We start from the raw sequence: 25023 nt of genomic DNA, 5'->3' as shown, positions 1-25023 counted from the left end.
TACAGGCTCCTGACTTGGAAACAAGCGCGTAAACTATAGTCATAAAATGTTGCGGAATTAAGATAAAGGTTTACCCGAACATAATTGTGATTTTACTAGCAAGTAGCGTTTTACAAAAATATTTAAAGGGTATTCGGTCAATTGAGAATTAGTATAGGGTAATGAAAATACGTTTTATTATTAAGCATTTCAGAGCCAAACTGTACAAAAATGTGTTACACAAGCAACATTTGATGCAACTGTCATACAAGTGAGAGGCTTAGCTAGCTATAAAACCAGGTATAATCCACCATTTTCTAAATAGGAAAATGCCTGTGCCATGTCAGGAATATGTTATCTATTCATTCGTTTGATGTAATTGAGCTTTTGATTTTTTCATTTGATTACGGATTTTCCGTATTCAATTTTCCTCGGATTTCAGTATTTTTGTGATTTTACTTTTGTCAACTCACCATCTTCATTTTGGGACTGTAAAGTTGAGTGTATCAGGATGGAGACAATGGTCAAAATCACCGGGGAGATCGTCATCACTGAAATAAAACAAATAAACCATGTCACATTTTGTGGTTTATACTTAGCATATGATTTTTCATTATTACTATATTTAGAAAATAACAAATTATTTTCGTCTGATAAAAGTCCATATTTAGAAAAGTAATGGATTTGTAAATTATATTTATGTTTTCCGATGACAATAAATTATCATGTAGTTTCTCTCTGGTTTCTGACTTTCTTTTAACTTCATCTAAATGTACATTAATGGCTTTCGTAATATTCATACTTTTTTTTTTGTAGATACTGTTTAGAGATGGTTATCATTCATTCAGGTTTCTACATACCATGATTTTATGTTTAGAAAATTTTATCAGCTGTTTATGACTAAAAAAAACTGCATCAGATAAAAAAAGATTTAAGAAATTCATTAATTTCCCAAATATACAAAATTTGTTTTCTTAAAGTTTAGCACCTATAAATAATACACATGTCCTATTTAAGTGACGTGCAAAACTTTGTAACACAATGTATCGTTCTTAACTTTTAGGTATAATAACTCTTAAAAGCAACTCAAGTTTTACATATAACATATCTCATTTTGGATAGATGTGGGTATTTTTCATGTTAAGCAGGTGTACATTTAGTCTTTAAAAACGATACCCTCTAGGGTAGTGGTGCTCCACAATTTATGGAGGAATATAAATATGAAACTGAACTTTGACTTTCCTTAATGATAAACTAGGCTGTTAGACAAATGAGCTTTTGTGTGGCATCATTTATTTAATATTTTTTTAATGAATTATAATAACTTGCGTTATACAATGGCAAACCCTTTGTCTGAATGGTGTTTTACTTTATTTAACGCATGCGAACAAAATCAGATTAAATTATAAAATGCGAATTAGTACAACATAAGAGTGGTATATCTAGATACGACTACATTTTAAAATCGAAAATAACGCTAAATTCCGCGAACCTGAATCGCTTTTCTTGATATGCCTTCATTAATAACACCCAAACCTAATCGTTTGTTAGTAAGAACCCGTATGCATAAAACCACTTTTAAGTAAAAAAAAAAATAACTAACTTATCGTAGGATAGGTAGAAAAAATCGTCCGTTCGAAACAAATCTTCACTTGAGCAGCTTAGTGCATATGGGCCTTGATACATGTATGTAGAAATATGTAGATATGTTGGAAGCTAAATGACGAAAAGTGACCTTAAAATGATAAATATTTTCAGCTAAGGTCAACTATGCTTGAGGGAGTTTGGACTTTTGATAAAGTTATTCTATTCCGAAGTCGACCAATACAGTACTCCAATCACGCGACACCAGATGATATGACGGTCATGCATAATGAACAGATCAACTTTCGATCATAGGAATTGACGGTTACAAATTATGTTGTCAAACTATGTCAGTATATATTAATGAAGCCATGAAAACATCGTAAATCATATATGTAGACAAACCGCACATAAAGTTCTATATTTATCTATAAAACAGATGCAATTTGCATAAATATGTGTCAATACATATATTTGATATTGATAAATGTAACCTCTTTATGCAGCACAAATCAATTTTAAAACTGACATTTTGAGTTTAAAACAATAAGACAATTGTGTCGTTCTAATTTATCGTGTCAGTGATTGCTAAGTCCACCTGAGTCAAATAGTTTAGAATGTAACAAGAGAAATGTTACATGGCCCGTATGCATACAAATACCCAAGTTACGATTTGTTCCGATAGGACGGATTTTTCTACATGTCCAACGATAAATAAGTTCTACCGTAACGAATGAATTTCTTAACCTAAGTTGTTTTATGCATACGGGCACTACTCTTTTTTTTTTTTTTTTTTTTTTTTTATCTAAATCAACTTGATGGACGATTCCCCCTACTTTCTCTTTTATGTATGTTTATGCTTATTTCGTCAATGAAAATGATCGAAGGGTAGTCTTTCCGCATACATGTATGTCTAACGAAAAAAGTAGAATTTTCTAAATCAGAACTTTACACGAGATACATTTATTGTTTACCGTGGGAACTTTGTACAACAGAAATTGAATGTGTCCACATTGTCAGATAGAAAGGCTAATCTAACACTATTCAATAGTGTTTTTTTTTATCATTGACATATATTTTAAGGAAAGCAACAAATTGACCGAAAACAAGTATACATTGTTACACAAAAGGGCTGCCGTGTGACCGATCGAGGTTTTACCATATGGCATTTTAGCTCTTCAACCTCAAAAGTAAATAAAATAACACGTATAATAATTTCTTAAATCTACAATATTAAAAAAATTAAATACCATGTATTAGCTTCAATTTAATTTGAATCAAAAAGAAATGGTGTGACAACTTAGTCTTCAATCTTTGATATATATATAAACAATAAAGAACAGCTTTAATTTCATTCATTTCATTTAAAGAAATTTCTAAACAACTAGCTTAAGTCTTAATTCTACAATATTGATGTTAAAATAAGGGGGGAAAATTAACACGGATCACAAACATTGTTTCATGCCAGAAAAACCCAATTTTGTCTAAATTTTGATTATTTTTTAATATATTTTCGCTATTTTAGGTACAACTCTCAATAGAACATTCTCCCAATCTCTCTGAAATTGTTCTTTTTTTTTTAGTGAAAATGATGTCTCTATATATATACTTAACATTGATAAATTGCTGTAAACACAAAGGTACACAGAAGAACATAGACATTATAGAATATCACAAAAACAATTCTATTATAACACTGAGCGAACTGCGAGATACGTAAATTAAAATTTAAAAACTTACATACTCTGAGTGTGATATTGCACTAGAATATTTAAATGAGTTTTTGTTCGTTATCCATCTACACACTATAATCTTGATAATTACTATTTTCCAAGAGTAAAGTTAGATTACTTCAATTTTAAAATTGTTTTTCGTTTGTGTGCTTTTATTAACAATATACCATGAGTTCATAGTTTGCAAAAAATATCAGAATTCACTGCCAATTTTCGATAAACAGGCAAGTAGTATGCAGAATATAGTTCAACGATGTCAAGCTAATATAACAAAACGATACTTACTAAAAAAAATGTATACTATGATCGTTTTTAAATTTGATTTCGTTTTTATATTTGATTTCTGCGTTTTTTCATAACCCAAATATAATGAACTCACTGCTTCAACACGCAAGAGAGAAACAAATACATACAATTAGCCTGGTTTGTGATGGAACAGTTTTTTTTAATGACTCTCAATACACTGATTTCATCAGAATTGATACATTTATCACGTGTAGAAGTAATTCATTTTCGATGCAAAAAATAAAGCTAACTTGTCATAATTTATCAATCATTGTTTACAATTTACATTCGAACAAATCTTTTTCGTCATTAAATTATTTATTATGATTTAGCATCGTTGATGCAGACAATAATTTACCTCATATATTACAGAGCTTAGTGGGTAACCTTGTACTATCGCTTTCTTTATGTTAAATTTTTTGTATGCAGATAGTTGTACAAAAATGCTTTTTTTCCCTTCTTTATGTTAAATGTTAAATTATTTGCATGTATAGAGCTTAGTTGGCAACCGTGTACAAACATTTTTGGTTTTACAATAATTTACAACAATGAAACATATTCAACTAACCGATATGGTACATTAAAGTTTACTATTTCAGTATTCTCTTTAACGAAGATCACGTCATTGGCATTCTTTTTATTTTAACAATTTTATCAAAAGAAATCGCGAACTTGTAAGTGTAACTCAAAATATAAGCAATCTGCGCCTCTTTTTGTACGTAGGTACATGTGCTATTTATGATTAGGTCATATTGTTCGATTTAAGGTGTATGCTAATTTAAAACAAATATGTTTCTTTTGTGATACAGAACATCTTTGATAAATGTATTTCTTAATTTGAATTTTTTCGTTGAATGATAAGATTTTTTACTCTAACCTCAACCGCAATCATTAATTTTTTACGTCTTAAAAAAACTTACTTTTGATTTATATCGATGCACAGAGTATTTGTGATATTACATCTTTGTTTAACTAATCGTATTTGGAACACACACATATAGGTCATTATTACAACACGGATATATGTTCACATGGTGAAAACATATGTTCATTAGTGCAAAATATCGTCCGATGGTCATCTGACAAACTGATGTTTATTATTAAGTAAAAGTATAAACCATCAATTTGCATATGATACAAAATGAAATTATGTACATCAACACAATTTCGTTATCAATTTACCCATTGCAGAATATACGACTAACATGTTGCTAGCTTGAATCTGTAGCTAAGGAATCTGATTGTTTGTTAAAATTCAAATTTAAGCGCACTGACTAAGAAAAAAATAAATGTGATTTCGAAGTAGACACATAATACATTTTCATTTATAAACACCTTTTTACTCGATGAATTAGACTGAAATTTTCTAACAGGACCAGAGACAGAAGAAAGGGGCACCGCGTATAGTAATGAAGGCTGGTACATATTGTCCCATAAACTTTAACTATAAGGCTTTAACACCAATAGAAAATGTTACAACAAACAATTCTGACTAACCTGAGCAAAAATAATTCATGATTCATAATTTTTTTTTTATAAAACTTACTGCTCTGACCACAGGAAAACTGAAGGCTTCCCCCTGATTTTCAATCCTACATGGTCGTTGATTAAACAAATCGAGTGAGTTAAAGGATCTATTCAATATTAATAACAATTGCTGCGGTAGTGCTTCATCTATTTGATTATTTTTTTTAATTTTCATCTTTTTTTTACGCTTTTTGGTATGTTGGGATTTTGCTTTGCAGTAGTCAGGCGAACTAAGAGTTACATTTACATGTATCGAGTGGACAACATATACTGTAAAGGTGAAAAATATTTTAAAAATGAATACACTGTACATCGTCAAACTCGTACGTAGTATAAAAGGGTAAATCTATCAAAATAAACCATTATTTGAGATTTATAAAACTGTATTTAATTGAATTTAAGACAAGTTCATATTATAAAACTTTTCTAATTTGGAATCTTTCACGGGATTTTGGGTTAAGATATACTATTATAACTTGCAGGGAAAATGAATGACCGAAAACTATAAGAAAAGTTCACATTTGCAGCTACTCATTAATTGAAAAAAAATCAACTAGTCATCTTGTTCCTGAAACATAAAGCATCTTTCAAGTCTTTTGGTAATTCATTACTTCACTTTTTGTGTAATATGTATGACCGTATGAACTAATATGATAAATTCTTTCCTGTTCTCATTAATTATAAGTATTACATACATAGTATATATTCACATGATAACGCATTATTTATATAGGTAAAGCGTAAATTTTGACAACTATATCTGTATGAAAATTATATGAAGTATTGCATTTTATTTTTACATCTGTTAATGTCTTGAGCTACAAATGTATAGATATACTGTGTATATGAAAAATAAAATGATGTGGTATGATCGTCAACTAGACAAGAGATCAGATGACAATGACATAGAAGTTTACAACTGTAGGTCACCGTACGGCCTTCTACAATGAGAAAAATCTATACCGAATATTCAGCTATCAATTTGTGTAGTCCCAAATTGAATTAATTCAGGGTCAGGGCCAATTTTCCTCACTATCACTTATATATTAAAAACCAAAACCCCAAAACTACTGGATTTGTAACGATGAAAAGGGAAACAAATCATACATATGTACTTTCAAGATTGCTCAACCATTTAATTAACAATTAAAAAAATATCGTCATCATATTTTTATTGGCAGAATCTGATGGAGACCGTGACATGATGTGATACTACGAAATTAAGATAAATTTGATAGACTTTTATGAATTTGTATTTGTAGAAAACCAAAAAGACGGAAACTGAGCCTACCTGTTCCAGATGCTTTCTGTCATTATAGTTTAACAAGCAATCAGACACATACTGTGAATGATATAAGGGTTTCACATGCGTAACGAGATGTACTCCTAAAAAATCAAAGAATTAAATTATAGGACCAATTTGGATAAGTCTCTCAGTACTATGTTAATTTCATAGTATCACAATGATATAACCTAGTCATCTGCGAAACAGGAGATTGCTGCACAATAATATCTCCTGTTTCGTAGATGACTAGATTGCTAAACAGAATGCATCATTTATAAAAGGAAAAGTTGTGATACGGATCCGTTCACTATCTATCATTTTATGCATAATAGATATATAGCCACATTATATGCAAAAATCTGCATGTAACCTGCATGTCAAAGTACAACAAAGTTATGACTTAAATTTTTTTTAAATAATGAAACTTTCTAAACAATGGTTAACTTTAGTCCATAAATATCAGTGACTCATCCTTACAAAACAACCTTTTATGCGTCGGTTTTCATATCCTTTTAAACACATTAAAACAGAATGCTGCAAATAATTAAAAAGACCACCAGTAGATATACTGGAATTTAGCATTTAAAAAGAGCATCACCTGTTAAAAAGTGATTGGCGTTAATATTCAATGTGTCCAAATTTGTTTTAGATCTAGATCATATAAATCTTTGGTATGCATTTCAAAAAAAATTCGATGGAAAATGTAGGCGATAACACGTGCACCTTTCCATTGAATATAGGATTGTATGTTATTTACATTTCAAATGAAATAACTGCCCAAACAAATTCAACCGACAATGATAATGATTATAATATTTTAGCTAGATATTGCTGGAACTAATTTTTGATAAAAACTTTCACAAAAGACTGATAACAAATGAGTGCGTGACAGCCGTAGAACTGCCACGTATGAATATGATTTACATGTCTAAAAGGCATAACTTTTGCATATTCGATTAATCCGGATTTTCGAACTCATGCAAGATATTTTCCATGCCTAATCTATATTGACACGAATCGAATTGCACTTTGATGATAAAATATAACCGAAAGAAGCATTATATTTGTTTCGTAACATTTTCAAATTATAAAAATCATTTCAAACGCATTTGCTTTAGAGCAAATTCATTTTAATCTAGTAGATAAATGCTGGCTTGAGAGCGCTTATAATGCATTTTACGCATATAACTTACATTGATTTTCAAAATCAGAATAACTCACCAAAAAGTGATCGATACTGGTTTTGGAACTCGATATGTCGAACAGACGGACGGACATCAACATTTCCAAATCCTCGCTGCGCCCCTCGTTGAGTGACAATAATCTGTTTAGTGAGTCAAAACAGCTACATGTATATTCAATTCCTCTTAGTTTAATTTTAACTGCAACATAAGTTCCGAATGAATGAAAAAAATAATAACGTATGTTCATTATTAAATATATTAAATATTTTTTATCTACATTTCTGTGTGGTATTTTCAGTGGGAATAGATGAAATAAATAAAAAAAAAATTTTCAGCTTGAGTAGATGATAATGAGTTAACGATGGCGTTTATGAAAATATTCATGTGAAATGTATTATTTTTATGATACCTTTTTTATGAAATAATTAACATGATCAAAGACATTATGAACGGTGTTTCCCATAATCGTTTTACTGCCTTACTACAATTTTTTTCATTTTTTGCATGAATTAGTTTACAGCTATTTTCTTTTTACTAGCTCACAGTTTGGTGTGTAACTAGAGCATCATTAGTGTTTCAGTATAAAAGTTGCATTTCAGTAAACGCAGAAAGGTACCAGATGCATATGGAGGCTATAAAATACCGACACAAAATTCAGCAATATAAAAATACGGAGATGTGGTATGATTGCCAATGAAACAACTATCCACCAAAGTTCAAAGTAAGCATTTATAGCAACCGAACGGCCTTTAACAATGAGAAACCCATCCCATGTAGACAGCTATAAAATCATGCTACGTAAATTAAAGAATACGAAAACATTACCAGCCTATACTTACTTTTTCTTGGAAAGATCTCTCACGGATATATACAGATACAATGAAATATACATATCGCGCGATTGTCTACTGTAACAAACGTTGCGTCATAAAAGATTAAAGGGTCATGTACAGTAGTTACACGTTACAATATTTTAAAAAATGATTCCCTTATGCATTTCAGAATTTTACCATAATTGTTTATAAATATCAGTTTATATGATGGCTGACATAGGATGTAAATTAGAATTCTTATTACGTACTAAAGATAATTAAATGCAATTTTAAAATGAAAGTTTTTCGAAGGATGCATATCTTGAATCGAAAACAATTTTACGAAATGAACCGTGACATATAGACGTTACGCACGGTAATGCGTTCGGATTAAAATTACGTTATTATATAGTTAAAAAATTGTTATCAGTACACAAGTTTCCCAGTAGTAGTAAGTAAAAATGTAATTAATGTACTTACTTGACTTGGTCTTATTTTCGTTTGTGACCAAATTTCATGACTATTCGTTAAAGAAACTGCAAGTATTAACGGTTTCAACTTTAAAACACTAAAGCCTTGTCCATTATCAAGTGTGCGGTAGATGATTTTTTTTTCTACTTGTTAGCTACGTCCGGTACAACAGATAGTTTCAATTTGTCATGTTAAAAAATACCATAATATACAAGAAACGATCCGTCACCGTTGTACTTTTCTCTTGTTATGTGTCCAAAGTTCATAAACGGTGAAATTGGCAATATATCTTGTACATAAACAGTTAATAATATCTTGGATTTATTTTCTTAAAATAAAACAAAACATGACAAGTCAGACTCGTTAAACGTCCGAAAATGTTGTTGACAAACTCAATGATACAGTCCCGGAATAAAAACATAGAATTATATAAACTGTAAACATTGAATAATCTTTGTATTTGTTTTTTTCTTTCTCTCCAGAATAGATGTTACATTTGTATCTGGAACGATGGTAAGAGGAAAAGAATGAGGAAACGTCTGAAGCTTATAAATTATGTTCAGTATTACTAATTATTTCTATTTATGGACATTGTGTCCTAATTGTTACGTAACATGCTAAGTCAGGTGAATTAGATATATGGACTAAATCTAATGACAACTTTCAATTTATGTTCCTGGTGATTTTTCTTTTTTTAATCATAAGCTAATTTAGTTATTATATAAAATGTCATTTGAAATCAGAGTTTTCGTCATACTATCAGTATTAGAGAGTGTTTTTATAACGACCGAATGATAATTTCTAGCTATAGAAGGCGTTGTTTAATCATTTTTATAAGCGAAGCTGGCTTGCTGTCTCATTTTCATATATACCTTTTATGCATAACAAAGTTAGTTAATAATGGTATCCGAGTTGACTTTGAGAGACGGAAAGGGTAAACGTTCAGCCAACCGCTTAAAATTTTATATCGTGTTTAATTTTATTCCGTTGATTATCCATTAACATAGTCAATAATTTCAAGCTATTTTATGGTATATAATATCAATTTTAAGTCTTATGATAGCCATTTTTAGTCTGACGATAGCCATTCTAAGTCTTATAATACAAATATTAAATCTATAATTTCATAACCCTGCAATGCGCAAAAAAATCTAGGTATATGTGACAACAAACGTCTCAATGTCATTCGGAACATCAAAATCTGGTACATTTCTACAATAGTCTATTGGGATGTCAGACCTCTAAGCCAATTTGATCCCTTTTAGTCTATTGGAATGTCAGACCACTAAGCCAATTTTATCCCTTTTAGTCTATTGGGATGACAGACCACTAAGCCAATATCTCTATGATCTTTAAAACAACTTTCTTTTTTAAATTTTCACAGCTTTCTAAATTCTTCGTAGAAAACAGGCATATCCTGAATTGTACATGCATCATCTTTCTACATGACAATTTTCAACCAATGTTTAAAGTTTTGTGATGAAATTTCAACATTCGGAATACAACTACTACTAGAAAAAAAAATCGTTTTTTGCGGAAATCATTGATAAGTATACTATGAAGTGCATTAATCCTCAATTTTAATTAAAACTAATGGTCCGAGTACACAGTTATTTTGTAGTGCATTTCTTTTAGACAATAAATGAAAATTAAAAAAATACCACCTGCGCTTTCTCAATATTTTTACAGTGTGTTGTACTACTTTTGGGACAAATTATATTAAAATTATAGAAAACTTCATCAGCTCTAACTCAAAATATGGACAGTTTTATGTTAATGGGGTCTTGAAATCTTTTGACAGCTTCCGAAGTGCTAATTTTTGACCTTTTTCAGCTTGACCTAATCACTACTTTACATTAATATTTATGACCCAAATTTGTTTACAGTGTCATTTCACCCCCCAACTTGCTATATGAGGCATAAAACATGGAGAAATAAATTTGGAAGGGGTATAACAAAAATTAGCAAGTAACCCACTGTCCACACTAAGGACTATATTCGAAATTCAAAGGACGATAACTGACAGTGTGTACTCGGACCTAATGTAGGCTCATGTTTTTTTCGAGGGCACCAGTTTTCGTGGATTAAGGAAAACTATCATGTTCGTTGACATTTAATTTCGTGGTTTTGCCAAAGACTGAATTAGAGCATATAGGAAATTTGTCATTCGTTGAACTTTTAATTTCGTGTTTCACCTAAACAAACGAAATTCACAAAAAATTGTATCCAACTAAAAATAAGGATTTCACAGTAATTGACTAGCAAATTTTGGCTCAAAATTGTTATGGTCTTTCAGTAAACAATTACATCAAAAGTTGTCTTCGTTTGTCAGGAAATGGCTACTTCTACGTATATATGTTCTAAATTGGAGTGGGTGAAATGGTGGTCCGACACATTTGCCATTTACCGATTTGGTCTTGATATTACAGATGCAAGTGATTTATTGGTGTTTCAACCTACTGTTATTGACAAAAAACTGTTAATATCAAAAAGTGTTAGCCTTTTGGAAGCATTTTGTATGCATTGGTCAATGACAGATTGGCAAATAGTCTATTAGAATTTCTGCTTTGATGTTCCGGGCAGTGCCTTGGTTTAGATTCGCGAACGGGTGTGTTTAAATGATTAGGAAAACACGAAGTGGTATTTGTAAAGCGGTCTATCATATTTAACCTTTATAACATTAGTTGTTTTATTCTTGATAAATTATTTTCTCGTGACATTGCAATAAAAATCCACCATCTGATCAAAGTATACATTGCTTAGGTTATTAACCTTTAAAAGAGACTACCGACTTTCAAAATGTTCTACATCTGGACAAAAATCGTAGTTTTTGTGTAACAATCATTAAAGTGTTTCACAAGTATATATTTTGAAAGAAAAAGGGTACATGAATGAAACTATCAGCCAAATAGTATAAATTAACATAAATAAACCGTCTGACAGAAGCTGAACTTATCAAGCAAACGTTTAACTTCAATCTTTTCTTCTTCAACAAAACTTAACACCATAAGGTATGTATCATCTGCTCGACCAGATGTTGTTTTTTTCAATTTGAGGATCGGAATATTTATTTTAGTAAAAAAACATACCCCCCCCCCCCTTCCCCTCCCCTTTTGAAGTTAAATGGTCGTTCTTTACAGATAAGGTAACAAAAAACTCTACCGTTTCGTCAAGATAAAAAGTTATACGACAGGGTTCGTAAAATAATGCATCCATGCACATGGTTAAACGGGATGTCAAATTGACCAAGAATAAGAAAAACATTTTTCAAACTTACAAAATACTGTCGTTTCTTCTTCCAAAATCAAAAGTTACAAACTACGTATATAAAGTCTCTATTTCAAATAAATTTCTGAAAGGTTGATCTCCTGTTAGTGTTCCTTTCTAACTGGCCCTGGGTTAAGTCCAGTGTAAATTATAACCTTCCGAAACAATGGAATACTTGTCACTGATCCCGCAATTGTGACTGAGAAGTGATCTCACACAATAAACTATTAATCTCAAATCACTTTGATATAATAGGTACAAATTTGTTCATTCTATTTAACTCGAACATGTAATTTAATCAATTCAAATCAAAGCATTAAATATAAACTCAATTCTTATTCTCTATGAATTTTTAATTAACATCTAAATTTGAGTCATGTCTTTTTTATATGATTTTTGTATAAATAATCAATAATATATACTCATGAAATAATTTATTCAAATAAACATAAACTTTTAAAACTTCTCTTGAAATATGATTTTAAAAAGTGCTGACAATGATTTCATTGTGCGTAGTTTAAAAAAAAATGTTGTTCTTGTTTTAGCTGACGGTTTTCAACTTTCCAGGGACACAGTTTTGGACATGTCCCAAGTAATCTTGCTTCATGCTGTTGTATATTGTGAGGAAGTAGTCTATTTAAGTTAGATACGGAAGTTTTGGAATTATAGAAACTTTTTATGAATTTATGAGGCTTTAGTTGTCATCTTTTACTACTAGTACTTGAAATTTCCTTTTTAATGGAAACGTTTTTTTCTCTTACAAAGGAGTAGGTCCGATAAGGATCGATTTTGGCCTCAAATTTCAGCTTCATCAAACGAAAGATTTTGACCACTTTTTAAACACTTAAGTGTCTATTTCATTTGAATCAATTAGTTTATGTGACAATGTTTAACTTATTTAGTCATAAAAAACGATCCGATTCAAGCTAATATATGAAAAATCTACGAAATATGCCAAAAAATGTCAATTTTCAGATGGTTTTTGTCAAAAATGAAATTGGCCGCATCCGTGTTCATCCTCAACCTTTATATATGTTATGTATTATCATAAAATACAACTTACGTTTCAATATTAAGGATGAACACGAATGCGGCCACTTTTGTTCTACACGAAAACCGTCTAAAATTTAACTAAAATGCTAGAATTGTGAAGATTTCAGTATTTTAGCATGACTTAATAGTGCTAGTACCCGATATATGTGCATTGTATTGTCAAAAACAGCCCATATTTATATAGCAGAAGCATTCTACTGTCCAATAAATAACTAAACGGTTACATTTTTACAATTTTGTAAAACTGCTATATTTTGGGTCCAAAAAGGGGTCTTACTGAACCTACTCCTTTAAAAAAAAGTGTAGAAAATACCTGGGTGCCTATCAAAAACTACAAGGCGAAAACTGGATTGATAAATATCATGACAACAAAAAAAGATCGAAAAGACACAAAACAGTCCATAAAACACCTCACAAAACTAAAGCAACAGGAGTCCAACTAGAATGGGAAAATGTTCGGCATCCGTTCGGCAGCTGTTATACATCTGTTGTTTTGTCGTAGCCATTAAAAAATACTTTGATAGCAGCAAAAAAAACCAACAAATAACAAAAAAAGAAAAGAGTAGAGCACAAAAAAAAGATCAACAGACATGAAATTAAACAACAAAAAAGCTTTTAGTAAGCGTATTGATATTTGCTTTTGCAGAATACATCACAATATTTTAAAACATTAAGTTATGGCTGTTGTTTTAAGGCATAAACGAACGACTTTCAGTATACTTTTTAGCATTAAAGCATCTTGGTTGTACATTTTGTAGTTGCTTTTGTAAGATTGAAATCAAATCGAAACCCATTCTTTAAAGTCTTGGATAAAAATTTATAGATAAGGTTTAGCTATATGAATTCATTGAACACCGAAAGAAAACAAACGAGTCATGCATTGCTCAAGACGTCGATGATAATAGGTCCTTTTATTGTAAAAAAAACCCCAACAATGATCTAGAATTTTCTTAGTATTCGAGGAAACACTGCAGACATATGGAAATGAGATTAAGAAATTGAATATTGATTGTGGTAGATACGTGTACAAAGTACCTTTGATCCATACGAGAAATTGTATTTTAATGCTACTAATTAAAACCTCTCCGTGATGGAATCTATATTGGAATGAACATACTTGTTACAAATCTTGAAATGGTAACTAGATAAGAGAAACTGAATATCAATGCTCTTTAGCACATTATCACCATCCCATAAGTCAGGGTCGTTTATTATAGAAATGGAACATTAATGCTTTAAAGCACATCATCATCATGAAATATGTCAGGGTCGTTTATAAGGAGAATTTATAATATAATACCATTAAAAAACTCATCATAAGATACATGTACCAGACTTTAAATTTTGTAAGCCAGCTGCGCGTTTTGTCTACAAAAGACTTATCACTGACGCTCGAATCAAACAAGCTAAATGAGGATCCAAAATTTAGACAAAATTATAAGGAATAAAATATCTCAGGAGCTACCATTTGGTGGTTGGGGGGGGGGGGTAGGACCCAATAGAGTGAATAATAAAGGACAGAGATTATAACTTAAGAATAAATGCAGGACAAAATTGATCATCCTAGCCCCTCCTTAAAATCAAATGGTAGTTCTTAGTTGGGGTTTATCTATTGCGAGTAAATAAAATGTTAGGTGCTGAAAATAAACTAGATAAAAGTAATGTTGATTCCTACCTGTTGTATGAATGCTGTCGAATGATTTCTTGAGATTGTATAAATACACGAATAAATAAAAAATAGATGACAAACACTAACATAGGAGGGAAGTGCAATAAAACAAGGTGTTTTATGTTCCAAGTTATTTAACTCGTTGAAAAATTCTAACAAAAATATTTTAAGGAAATGCCACCAAGGATAATTTTAACCGCGGAAGTTTCTCATCATTGTTCATTGTATTATCGTAACATTTGGGTTATTATTAGGGGAACAAAACAAAACAATGGCAGTATATATTTGTTGTTAATATATCAATACTTATAGAATAACTTATTTGGAGTGATCAAAATTATGCAAATATATTCTTTCTCCCCTTGATATATCAAATACTAAGACAATCAATATATAATGTAAAACATTTTCCGAGAAATAATACATAATAAATAATAAATAAACTGATTACGCACCTAATTTTCGCAAAAACAAGTCCAACAAATGCAAATCTCAATATTTCATATGATTATGATACAATGCATTCATACATGTATATATATATTCTTTTGTCGCCGATTTATCGGGCATCTGGTATATTTATATATTTCAATGCGCACACAAATAGACTAAATGCTGACATTAATTATAATTTATGGTAGATTCTTAAGTTTTAATTCGCGTATCTAACAATTGTACTAAAATAGTTTAATATTCATGAATTCTTCGATTTTTATATAATTTTTTAAAATAATCCAATTGACGGCAAATGAACTGAATTCATTAAAACTCGCATACATTATTTTTTTTCCGTATTTGATTTAATACTTTGTGATTCGATGTGACGCACAATACGGGGGTGTCTGTAATTAAAAATGAATTGCATTAAACTGCTAATGAATATTTTTTGCGTATATTGCACTTATTTTCCATTATCAATGGAAAAATCGACATATTTCTAAAAGCCTAAAATGAACATGACTTTTTTTTTGTCATTGACTTCACCACCATGTTTTGTTAAAATTATTGTATGAAATACAATTCTATTTTTTTTAAATTGATATTGTGCAAATCATAAACAATTTTTCACAAAAAGAATTAAACTCGCATAAAAATAAACAATATGATTCTTCATTGTTGGCATATCCCCCCTTTTTTGAAATTAAATGGTCGTTCTCAAATTGTTTCCAACTACAGAATGCATTCCTTTTTGTGCCCCCATCGCAGCTGGGTTTGGATAAAGTTTTAGCCTTGTTCGGCTGTGTGCCCGTTCGTTCGTCTGTTACGGAATTGTTTTCCATTCTCTAACGTTGGTGTCACTCTACCAAATTGTATAACACTGGTGCGCAATATTTATAAACACAAAACACTGATCTTGTTTGGATGGCGTCACTTTTACCGTCCTTGAGTTACATGTATGTCTTTTTGAAATTGAAAATATTGCTGAATTTTTCGTTTCGGAATACCTTATCTAGCTTAAGTTTTCCTCAACCAAATGTTATGAAAATTACACACAATACTTTTTACCACCAAACCAGAACCAGCTCAATTTGGGTGGCGCCACTTTTACCATTCTTGAATTATGTCCCATTTTAACGTTAAATGCAAGCGGGGGTACTATGAATGATCTGTGTCCCTTGGACACATTCTCCATTTTTGTTTAATATTCTGAAGATGTACAAACGGCGCTCTGAAATATATATTTTTTAATGTCAAAATATTCTAGATTTATAGTGTTAAAAAATCACAATCATACTACAATAACAATTGTCAAGAACAAAAATGTTGATAGAAATAAACCAGTTTTCTGATTTGTATTGTTCATAATTTTCATGTCGGGGTCTTTTCAAGCCAACTATACGTTATGGAGTTTCCTAATTATTGAAGGTCTGTAATTGTTTTCATTCATTTTACTTTGGTGGATATTTGTTTCATTCGTGTTCATACCACATTTCCTAATTTTTATACCAACTATTGACACTTTTAAGTAGACTTAGGTATAAAATAGCATACCAAAGATCCATCCTCAGCACTAATTATCTTCAAAGTTGCAAGTTAAAATTTGTAAGATGTGACAAACAGCAATAGACACAAATGAACGTTGCCTTTTTTGACATTGGAGAAACAGCATTATCAATCTCGTTGAATGAATTTTTATGCCCCACCTACGATAGTAGAGGGGCATTATGTTTTCTGGTCTGTGGCTCCGTCCGTCTGTGCGTCCGTTCGTCCGTTCGTCCGTTCAGGTTAAAGTTTTTGGTCAAGGTAGTTTTTGATGAAGCTGAAGTCGAATCAACTTGAAACTGAGTACACTTGTTGCTTATGATATGATCTTTTTAATTTTAAAGCCAAATTAGACTTTTGACCCCAATTTCATGGTCCATTGAACATAAGAAATGAAAGTGGGAGTTTCAGGTTAAAGTTTTTGGTCAAGGTAGTTTTTAATGAAGCTGAAGTCCAATCAACCTGAAACTTAGTACACTTGTCGCTTATGATATGATCTTTCTAATTTTAAAGCAAAATTAGACTGTTGACCCCAATTTCACGGTCCACTGAACATAGAAAATGAAAGTGGGAGTTTCAGGTTAAAGTTTTTGGTCAAGGTAGTTTTTGATGAACTGAAGTCCAATCAACTTGAAACTTAGTACACTTGTTGCTTATGATATGATCTTTTTAATTTTAAAGCCAAATTAGACTTTTGACCCCAATTTCACGGTCCACTGAACATAAAAAAAAAATGAAAGTGGGAGTTTCAGGTTAAAGTTTTTGGTCAAGGTAGTTTTTGATGAACTGAAGTCCAATCAACTTGAAACTTAGTACACTTGGTGCTTATGATATGATTTTTTTAATTTTAAAGCCAAATTAGACTTTTGACCCCAATTTCACGGTTCACTGAACATAGAAAAAATGAAAGTGGGAGTTTCAGGTTAAAGTTTTTGGTCAAGGTAGTTTTTGATAAAATTGAAGTCCAATCAACTTGAAACTTAGTACATATGTTCCCTATAGTATAATCTTTCTAATTTTAATGTCAAATTAGATTATTACCCAATTTCACGGTCCATGGAACATGGTAAAGGATAGTGCAAGTGGGGCATCCGTGTACTTTGGACACATTCTTGTTCTTTGTGTTTCTAAAAGTAAGATATTAAGTATCAAATGTAAAAAAAAAAGAACAATGAAAGTGAGAGAGAAAAACAAACCAAAAACGAAAAGATAATAATGAGGCAATGTTTTCCAGTAAAAAATAGTCTTCCTTTCCTTTTAAAATAAAAACCTTTCGGTATCCACCCACTATTACCCAATCGCCCGATAACCGCCTTAGGTGTTGATTCACCTTGTTCAAATTCTTTTAAAATAATATTCGATTTTTTTCTTGACCTTAATTCACACGAGTCGATCAGTAAATTAACTTCGTTTCACAAGTGTTCAGATAGACAAATCAATCAATCAATCAATTCCTTCTGTATATCTCTTTGATATTTGTACTTTTGTACTTTTGTAAGAGTACATTTGTCAAGTAATGATTTAAGCACGTTCATATGCTGGTTTTTCCGCTTTTTAGATTTCGCAGATATGATGTATTATGTAATTAGAATGAATTAACGGTCACTTTTTTTTACAATTATGGTTTTCCTAATAAAGAAATCACACGTGTCATAATGTAATATTTGAACGACATGTTAGGTCAAATAATTTTCAAATACTTTAAAGATCTGAATGTCAAAACGATAATGAACAAATTATTATAGAATTATAGAATGTTGTATGCAAATCTTAGTTTATCAATTCTGCAATCTATAAAAATTCTGTTAAGCTAAGATAAGATAACTCTTATGTGCAAATATAATCTTAGATTGCTACTGTTGCAACCAATTCTCAAAAAGTTATTACAAACCTTTGCACATGATATAAAAAAGGGAGATGTGGTATTTTTGCCAATGAGACAACAGTTACTATTCACCTAAGGTCAAATGAAGTGGATGTTAACAATTATTCAACTGTACTCACTAAATATTGATAATAAGATGTGGTTTAAGTGCTAATGAGAACACTTCATCCAAGTCAAAAATGTACAATAAGTAAACAGTTAAAGTACGCCTTCAACATGGAGCTTTGGCTCACACCGAACAGCAAGCTATAAAGTGCCCCAAAATGACTATGGTAAAAAAATCAAACAGGGAAATCAACAACATACCAATCCATTTAGAACAAAACACTTATGAACAACAGGCTACTGAAAAAAAACAGGTGCATACAAATGCAGAAGGTTTATATATGCCCATTTGAAAAGTATTGTTTCTGTGAGTGAAAGATGATTTCGGTTGATATGTATGGAAACATATCCCATTCCCTACCAATCCTCCCAAAAAAGGAAAATTTATGCTTCATAATTTGTTCAAGTTGTTTATAACTAAATGATAGGTCACAAGTGATTGTAAATGATACCATTATAAGGAGTCCGATTGATACAATTATAAAGAACGAGTGATACCAGTGTCATATCCTTTTGCCACCTTGAATATTCTAGAAGATGGCCGCCATGATCATCCAAACGCTTTAAAAAATAATCAAATTTGAGCCCTTGTATTGTGTATGTTGTGACATGGTGCATTAATAATACAACTATTGAAATTTTGTGAGGTAACAGGTCTGATTACCTAGATGGAAGTATATGTGTAAGAAATTTTAAACATTTTTTGATATTTCAATAATTCAGTTTCCATTTTGTTTTAGATAGTTTTGTAATGTGACCGTGACCACGTCTTCAAAGTTTTTTTTCATAATTAACGCCTAAAATGGTAATAAGTAATAACTGTGTATTCGAAAGAGAAAAAATGTTTAAATAACTGCACGTTAGGCAGGTTATTCAGTGTGTACCAGAATTTTTTTATGTTATTTTTTCATAGACAGAAAAAAATATTACAGACATTTCTTAAATTGTACACTTCATTATACTTCAAATTTAGTCTTAAAATTCTTTTAAGATAACATACAAGTACATTGTCTAGAAAATGTGATTACAAGTGGTAAAGCACAGATTACCACAGAGGTGAACGTCTCTACATGTATGTCACATGCTTTTGTGGTTAGCGTCGCTTTTGTTATTACAATCGCAGATGTCGGGATATACTATTTTTGAAGTTAGAAATGTTTAAACCGCAAGATAATATTGCCGCAAAAATACTATTAAAGACTGTAAGTTGAAAAGTTCAATCAATGTAAAAGACACCTAACATCTGGTTACAAATTACTTAAATAAAATGTAAATTTGTTATCCTAATTTAATTTTCGGTATTTGATTTGAGTACAAAATGATTACTTTAATTTTGACTATAAATATAAATATAATGTAGCAGCGTATTACAATGTTAAAAAATGATAGCTTGTGCATTTTTCTTTGTCATGATTTTGTAAACAGCCATTTTGAATCAGTATTTTTACCACGTCTGATTTCCAAGGGAATTGATTGTAGGAGGTGCGGATGGTGTTTCATTATAATTTGCAAGCAGATTGTTACAACCCGTACTATTTTGACCGGTTCCTATGTGAAGCTATATATGGTCAAGAAAACACGACTGTCCAAACGATCGTCATGAATTTCAAATTAGAATCATATTCAAAACAGTGTGGCTGTGGCCATTGATTGACGACCTAAATTATCCTATTGACTGGGACAGATAAGGTGAACGTTTGTCTGTAACGACCACTGCTCACTATGTACTTGTTAAAGACACTTAAACTGTGGTGTCACCAAAGGTTCTCAACGCATAAATAAAGTATTTAGAAAAACTAATCAGGATTAACACGATGTTTTGATTTATATCAATAATATAAATCAAAACATAAAGGTTATTCCTGATTAATTTTTTTAATTATTTTAATATTAAAAGATTTAAGAACCTTTGGTGACCTCACATTTTAAATTCTATAAAAAGTAAGTAGTGAGCAGTGGTTTTTACAGACAAACGTTCACCTAATCTGTCCCAGTCAATGGGATAATTTAGGTCGTCAATCAATGGCCACAGCCACACTGTTTTGAATATGATTCTACTATAGTAGAATATAACAAGAATGTGTCCCCAGTACACGGATGCCCCATCCGCACTATCATTTTCTATGTTCAGTGGACCATGAAAATGGGGGGAAATCTCTAATTTGGCATTAAAATAAGAAAGATCATATCATACGGAACACGTGTACTAAGTTTCAAGTTGATTGGACTTCAACTTCATCAAAAACTACCTCGACCAAAAACTTCAACCTTAAGGGGGACAGACGGACGAACGGACGGACGCACAGACTAGGAACATAATGCTGTATGGGCATAAACACATAAAGTGCCAATCAATCAGGCCTGCAATTCGTAAAAAATCTCTTTTGTGAAATGTAATTTCAGACGGATGCTGCTTAGATTTTGAATTCTCCGTTTTCTTAACTTAACACGAGTTACTACATTGTAACCCCAATTGGTAGGAGTGCAAGAGACGCGTTGTAAGCTTTAAGTTTCATAACACAATTTTGATTGATAAGCTATATAATGAGAAAATGGTACCTAAATCCTTTCGTTATATTTCTTATTCGGACGAAGAAAATGAGAACAAAATTTTAAGATAAAATTTAGTGTGTTTTTAAAAGATTTTTAAACACCGATTCGTAGCATCCCGATTCTGGTGTGAGCCTAAAACTATAAAGGTGACGATTCAGACATTAAATTATCTCTGTTTTTGTCATACGACATGTCGTCAGATATTTAGATGCAAGTAGTCGACTTTCGTTTTGATTATGTATAGTAGGCTGTCGTGAGTTGCAATATTACATGTTTCATGCTTTCCATAAAGCTTGGAATTGGAAAACAAGTAGCTTTCAAAAAAGCTTGTAATATAACAAATAGTAGCTTTCCTAAAAACGTTTGAATTGGATAGTTAATAGCTTTTTTTAAAGACATTGCCGGCTTAAAGATGATTTATTCTCAGAAATTTTAATCTTTTATGTTTGAAAAACTTGTAAAAGGATATGCTTTTTTGATAGTCCATAATAACAAATATTAAAATTTACATATGATAAGATTGTTTTGGATAATAAAAATACACTGAATATGAGATGTCATCTGTTCGGACAAGTAGCAACAAACAAATTTCTGGAACAGAGTGAAAGTTTTTTTTAAATATAATTAGAAGAAGAAAGCGATTAATAATGTCACATCTTTTAACATTTAAGCTTACTCTCGTTTCGGCTTGCCATGTCTTATGATCAGCATCAAGACTATAAACTACTCATGGTTGGTTAATTGTAAGCATCCAACAGTCCTTATACGGGTGCTTGGATACGCATGGCTTGTGTTAATATGAAAACGAAGATGTGGTGCGATTGTCAAAAAGACAACTCTTCACAAGAGACCAAATGACACATACATCAACAACTATAGGTCAACATACGGTCTTTAACAATGAGCAAAGCCCATACCGCACAGTCAGCTATAAAAGGCCCTGGAATGACATATGTTATAATAAGTGTATGTAGCAGTCGCATGACCACGAACATATCTCGTGTATGCCTCTCAGCATGGAGATGATTCGTCGTGCATCTCGCATAATATATATTTTTAAAAATCTACATAAATAGATAAACATGTCCATATAATAATGATCAATTACTGAACGTGAAAGTATGCTCAATAATTTTCGACAGGTGATTGACAGGTCACAATGTCATGATAAGATTGTATAATTTACCTTGTCATTTTTGAATTTTATTTTTTACATACTAATTTAATTTTATCACATAGAATGTTTACTGCTCTTAATTGACGATCAACAACGTTTTAATGGGCTAATTTTTTTTTACTTTGAAGTTTTTAACATACATAGTCAAATTTTATTACTTCAAACTTTTTAACCTACGTTTTGTTATAACATTATTTAAGAATTTTGAATTTAAATGTGCATACATGTTTTTTAAACGTTTTAAAATTTTGCATTGTAACAGAAACGTAAACTGAACGAACAATTTTAATATCATTTACATTTTAAAATCATCATAATCTTTGATTCTGTAAAGAAATATGACTAAAAAATACATTTGTCAGCAACCTCTCGAACACAATTATCACATAGGACCATATAGACAGATTTCAATTGACTCAAGTTTACCTAGAGTTTTCCCCTTTGTCGTCATGTTGTAGGCCAATGTACGCAAAATCCTTCATAAAACAACCAGATTCAATTGTGATATTGAAAGATCGCCAGATCTTAGAAAAATACTTTATCTGATAAGACCTGACTGTGTTTAATTTATCAGGATTGTTGTCTAAGAAGGGAAATAAATCAGACTCAAATTATGTCAATGCTAAACTATCTATTACATTTGTAAACGATTTAACCTCAATTGTAAAATATTGTTTAAATCGAACTTACGAGTTCTGTAGTCTATTTTCCAAATACCGACTTTGTTTTCACTTTTATTTTTTGTGAAAGAAAATAACACAAAGGTATATGGCACGTGTTTCCCTAATTTTAACGGGAAAATGAAATGAGCATGTTGTAAATTGTCGGTTTTGATAATAATTTCCATTTTGTAAGTGCATTCACATTTGTGGTAAATATTTAACATAAAGTACAAATGTCTGCAATCAACAAAAAAATCATTGAAGTTCACTAATAATGTTTAATGCACGCATTGTCGTGATAAGAGTACACTTACTCGTAATTTAAAATATTTATAAACAGGAAGAGGGTATCTGAAATCAGGAAGGAGAAGTCTTACTGATAATTATCGATGCTACCACTGCAAAGAGTGATACGATATTTATCCATTCGAGACAGGTAAGATTTCAAATTTTAAACGCAAGGCTCTCCGAGAGTTTTAAATATTTAATACCGCAGTCCCACTAGGCCACGATCGCACAACGATCTGTGACAAAATGCACATTTTGATGATCGTAGTACGATCGTGTAGATCGCTGTAATACCCTAGTCCCACTAGGCCACGATCGCACTACGATCTGTGAAAAAAATGCAAATTTTGATGATCGTAGTGCGATCGTGTAAATCGCAGTAAGGTCGTATCACGGTCGTGGTGAGGTCTTTAAGATCGTGAAGAGCGTGGCCAACTTTGAACATGTTCAAAACAATCGTGGTGCGGTCGTGGCGAAATCAGGTCGTAGTAGAAGCGTAGTGAGAGCGCACTAAGATCGTAGTAAGATCGCAAAGGTCGCTGTGCCATCGTAGCGAGAGCGTAGCGAAAGCGTGATTCTAATCGGAGACTGCGATACGATCTCACAGCGACGTTATTACGACCTCACTACGACCATCACGTTCTCACCGCGGCCAAACTTCGCTTCCACTACTACACTACCAATAATTTACCCATACCTTTTTGGTACATTTCTACCCTCGTGCATATCAGTACTGTAAGGAAAGACTGAAAACTTATAATGTTATACTTTCAATGAAATCAGTACTGATTTTGTCAGTACTGTTTCAGTACTGATTTTGACAGTACTGTTTTAGTACTGATTTTGACAGTACTGTTTCAGTACTGATTTTGTCAGTACTGTTTCAGTACTGATTTTGACAGTACTGTTTTAGTACTGATTTTGACAGTACTGTTTTAGTACTGATTTTGACAGTACTGTTTCAGTACTGATTTTGACAGTACTGTTTTAGTACTGTTTTTGACAGTACTGATTTCGTCAGTAATGATTCAGTACTGATTTCGTAAGTAGTGTTTCGTTACTAATTTCTTCAGTACTGTTTCATTATAACACTTTTTAAATCAGACTGTATCTGTATAGTGATGCCTAGTTGTTTTGTATATTTGGGGTGGGTTAATTGTTCTCTTTGACACTTACCCCATTTCCATTCATTTTCTATATCGTGACATGTTAATGTTTTCGTTATGTTTTTTTTTATTTCTCTGATTTTTGTTGTCCTGAAGTGGTTCAGCTTTAGATCCAGCTCTTCAACAGTTACTTTAGCTTTTTTTTTTTTAAATATTCTGGCTTTATGTCATATTTATTGTCAGAATTGCATCTTGTGTGGTCTACAAGGTTTATGTTTTTAATACTTATTAATACTTCTATTTGACAATACCATATTACATGTATTTATATCTTGCTCGAGTCAAATCAGAACATATTGAACATTGGAACTCGATATATTACTTTTGAGAAGATGGGTGGATGGATTGATGTTAT

At 31.3% G+C, this 25023-nt stretch overlaps 1 protein-coding gene across 9 annotated transcripts in view; it reads right to left on the bottom strand.

Annotated features, from left to right (window-relative positions):
- LOC139523419 (uncharacterized) overlaps nt 1-15327 on the bottom strand; it is a 32650-nt gene extending 17323 nt beyond the window's left edge. The window contains exons 1-4 of one of the 9 annotated variants that reach the window (XM_071317451.1): nt 8870-9358; nt 7615-7775; nt 6400-6494; nt 453-530 (exon numbers count right to left, since the gene is read on the bottom strand). In XM_071317451.1, coding sequence (XP_071173552.1) covers nt 453-528 — 76 coding nt within the window. In that variant the 5' untranslated portion in view covers nt 529-530; nt 6400-6494; nt 7615-7775; nt 8870-9358. Of the gene's footprint in view, nt 1-452; nt 531-4501; nt 4525-6399; nt 6495-7614; nt 7776-8416; nt 8437-8869; nt 9359-12137; nt 12272-15304 lie in introns of those variants that run through there. The other 8 variants (XM_071317452.1, XM_071317450.1, XM_071317454.1 and 5 more) reach the window with 8 other exon arrangements.
- Between the last annotated feature and the right edge of the window lie 9696 nt (nt 15328-25023).

This window comes from Mytilus edulis, chromosome 5, assembly GCF_963676685.1.
Source record: "Mytilus edulis chromosome 5, xbMytEdul2.2, whole genome shotgun sequence".
Taxonomy (NCBI): Eukaryota; Metazoa; Mollusca; class Bivalvia; order Mytilida; family Mytilidae; genus Mytilus; species Mytilus edulis.
This window is presented reverse-complemented; position numbering and strand designations above follow the sequence as displayed.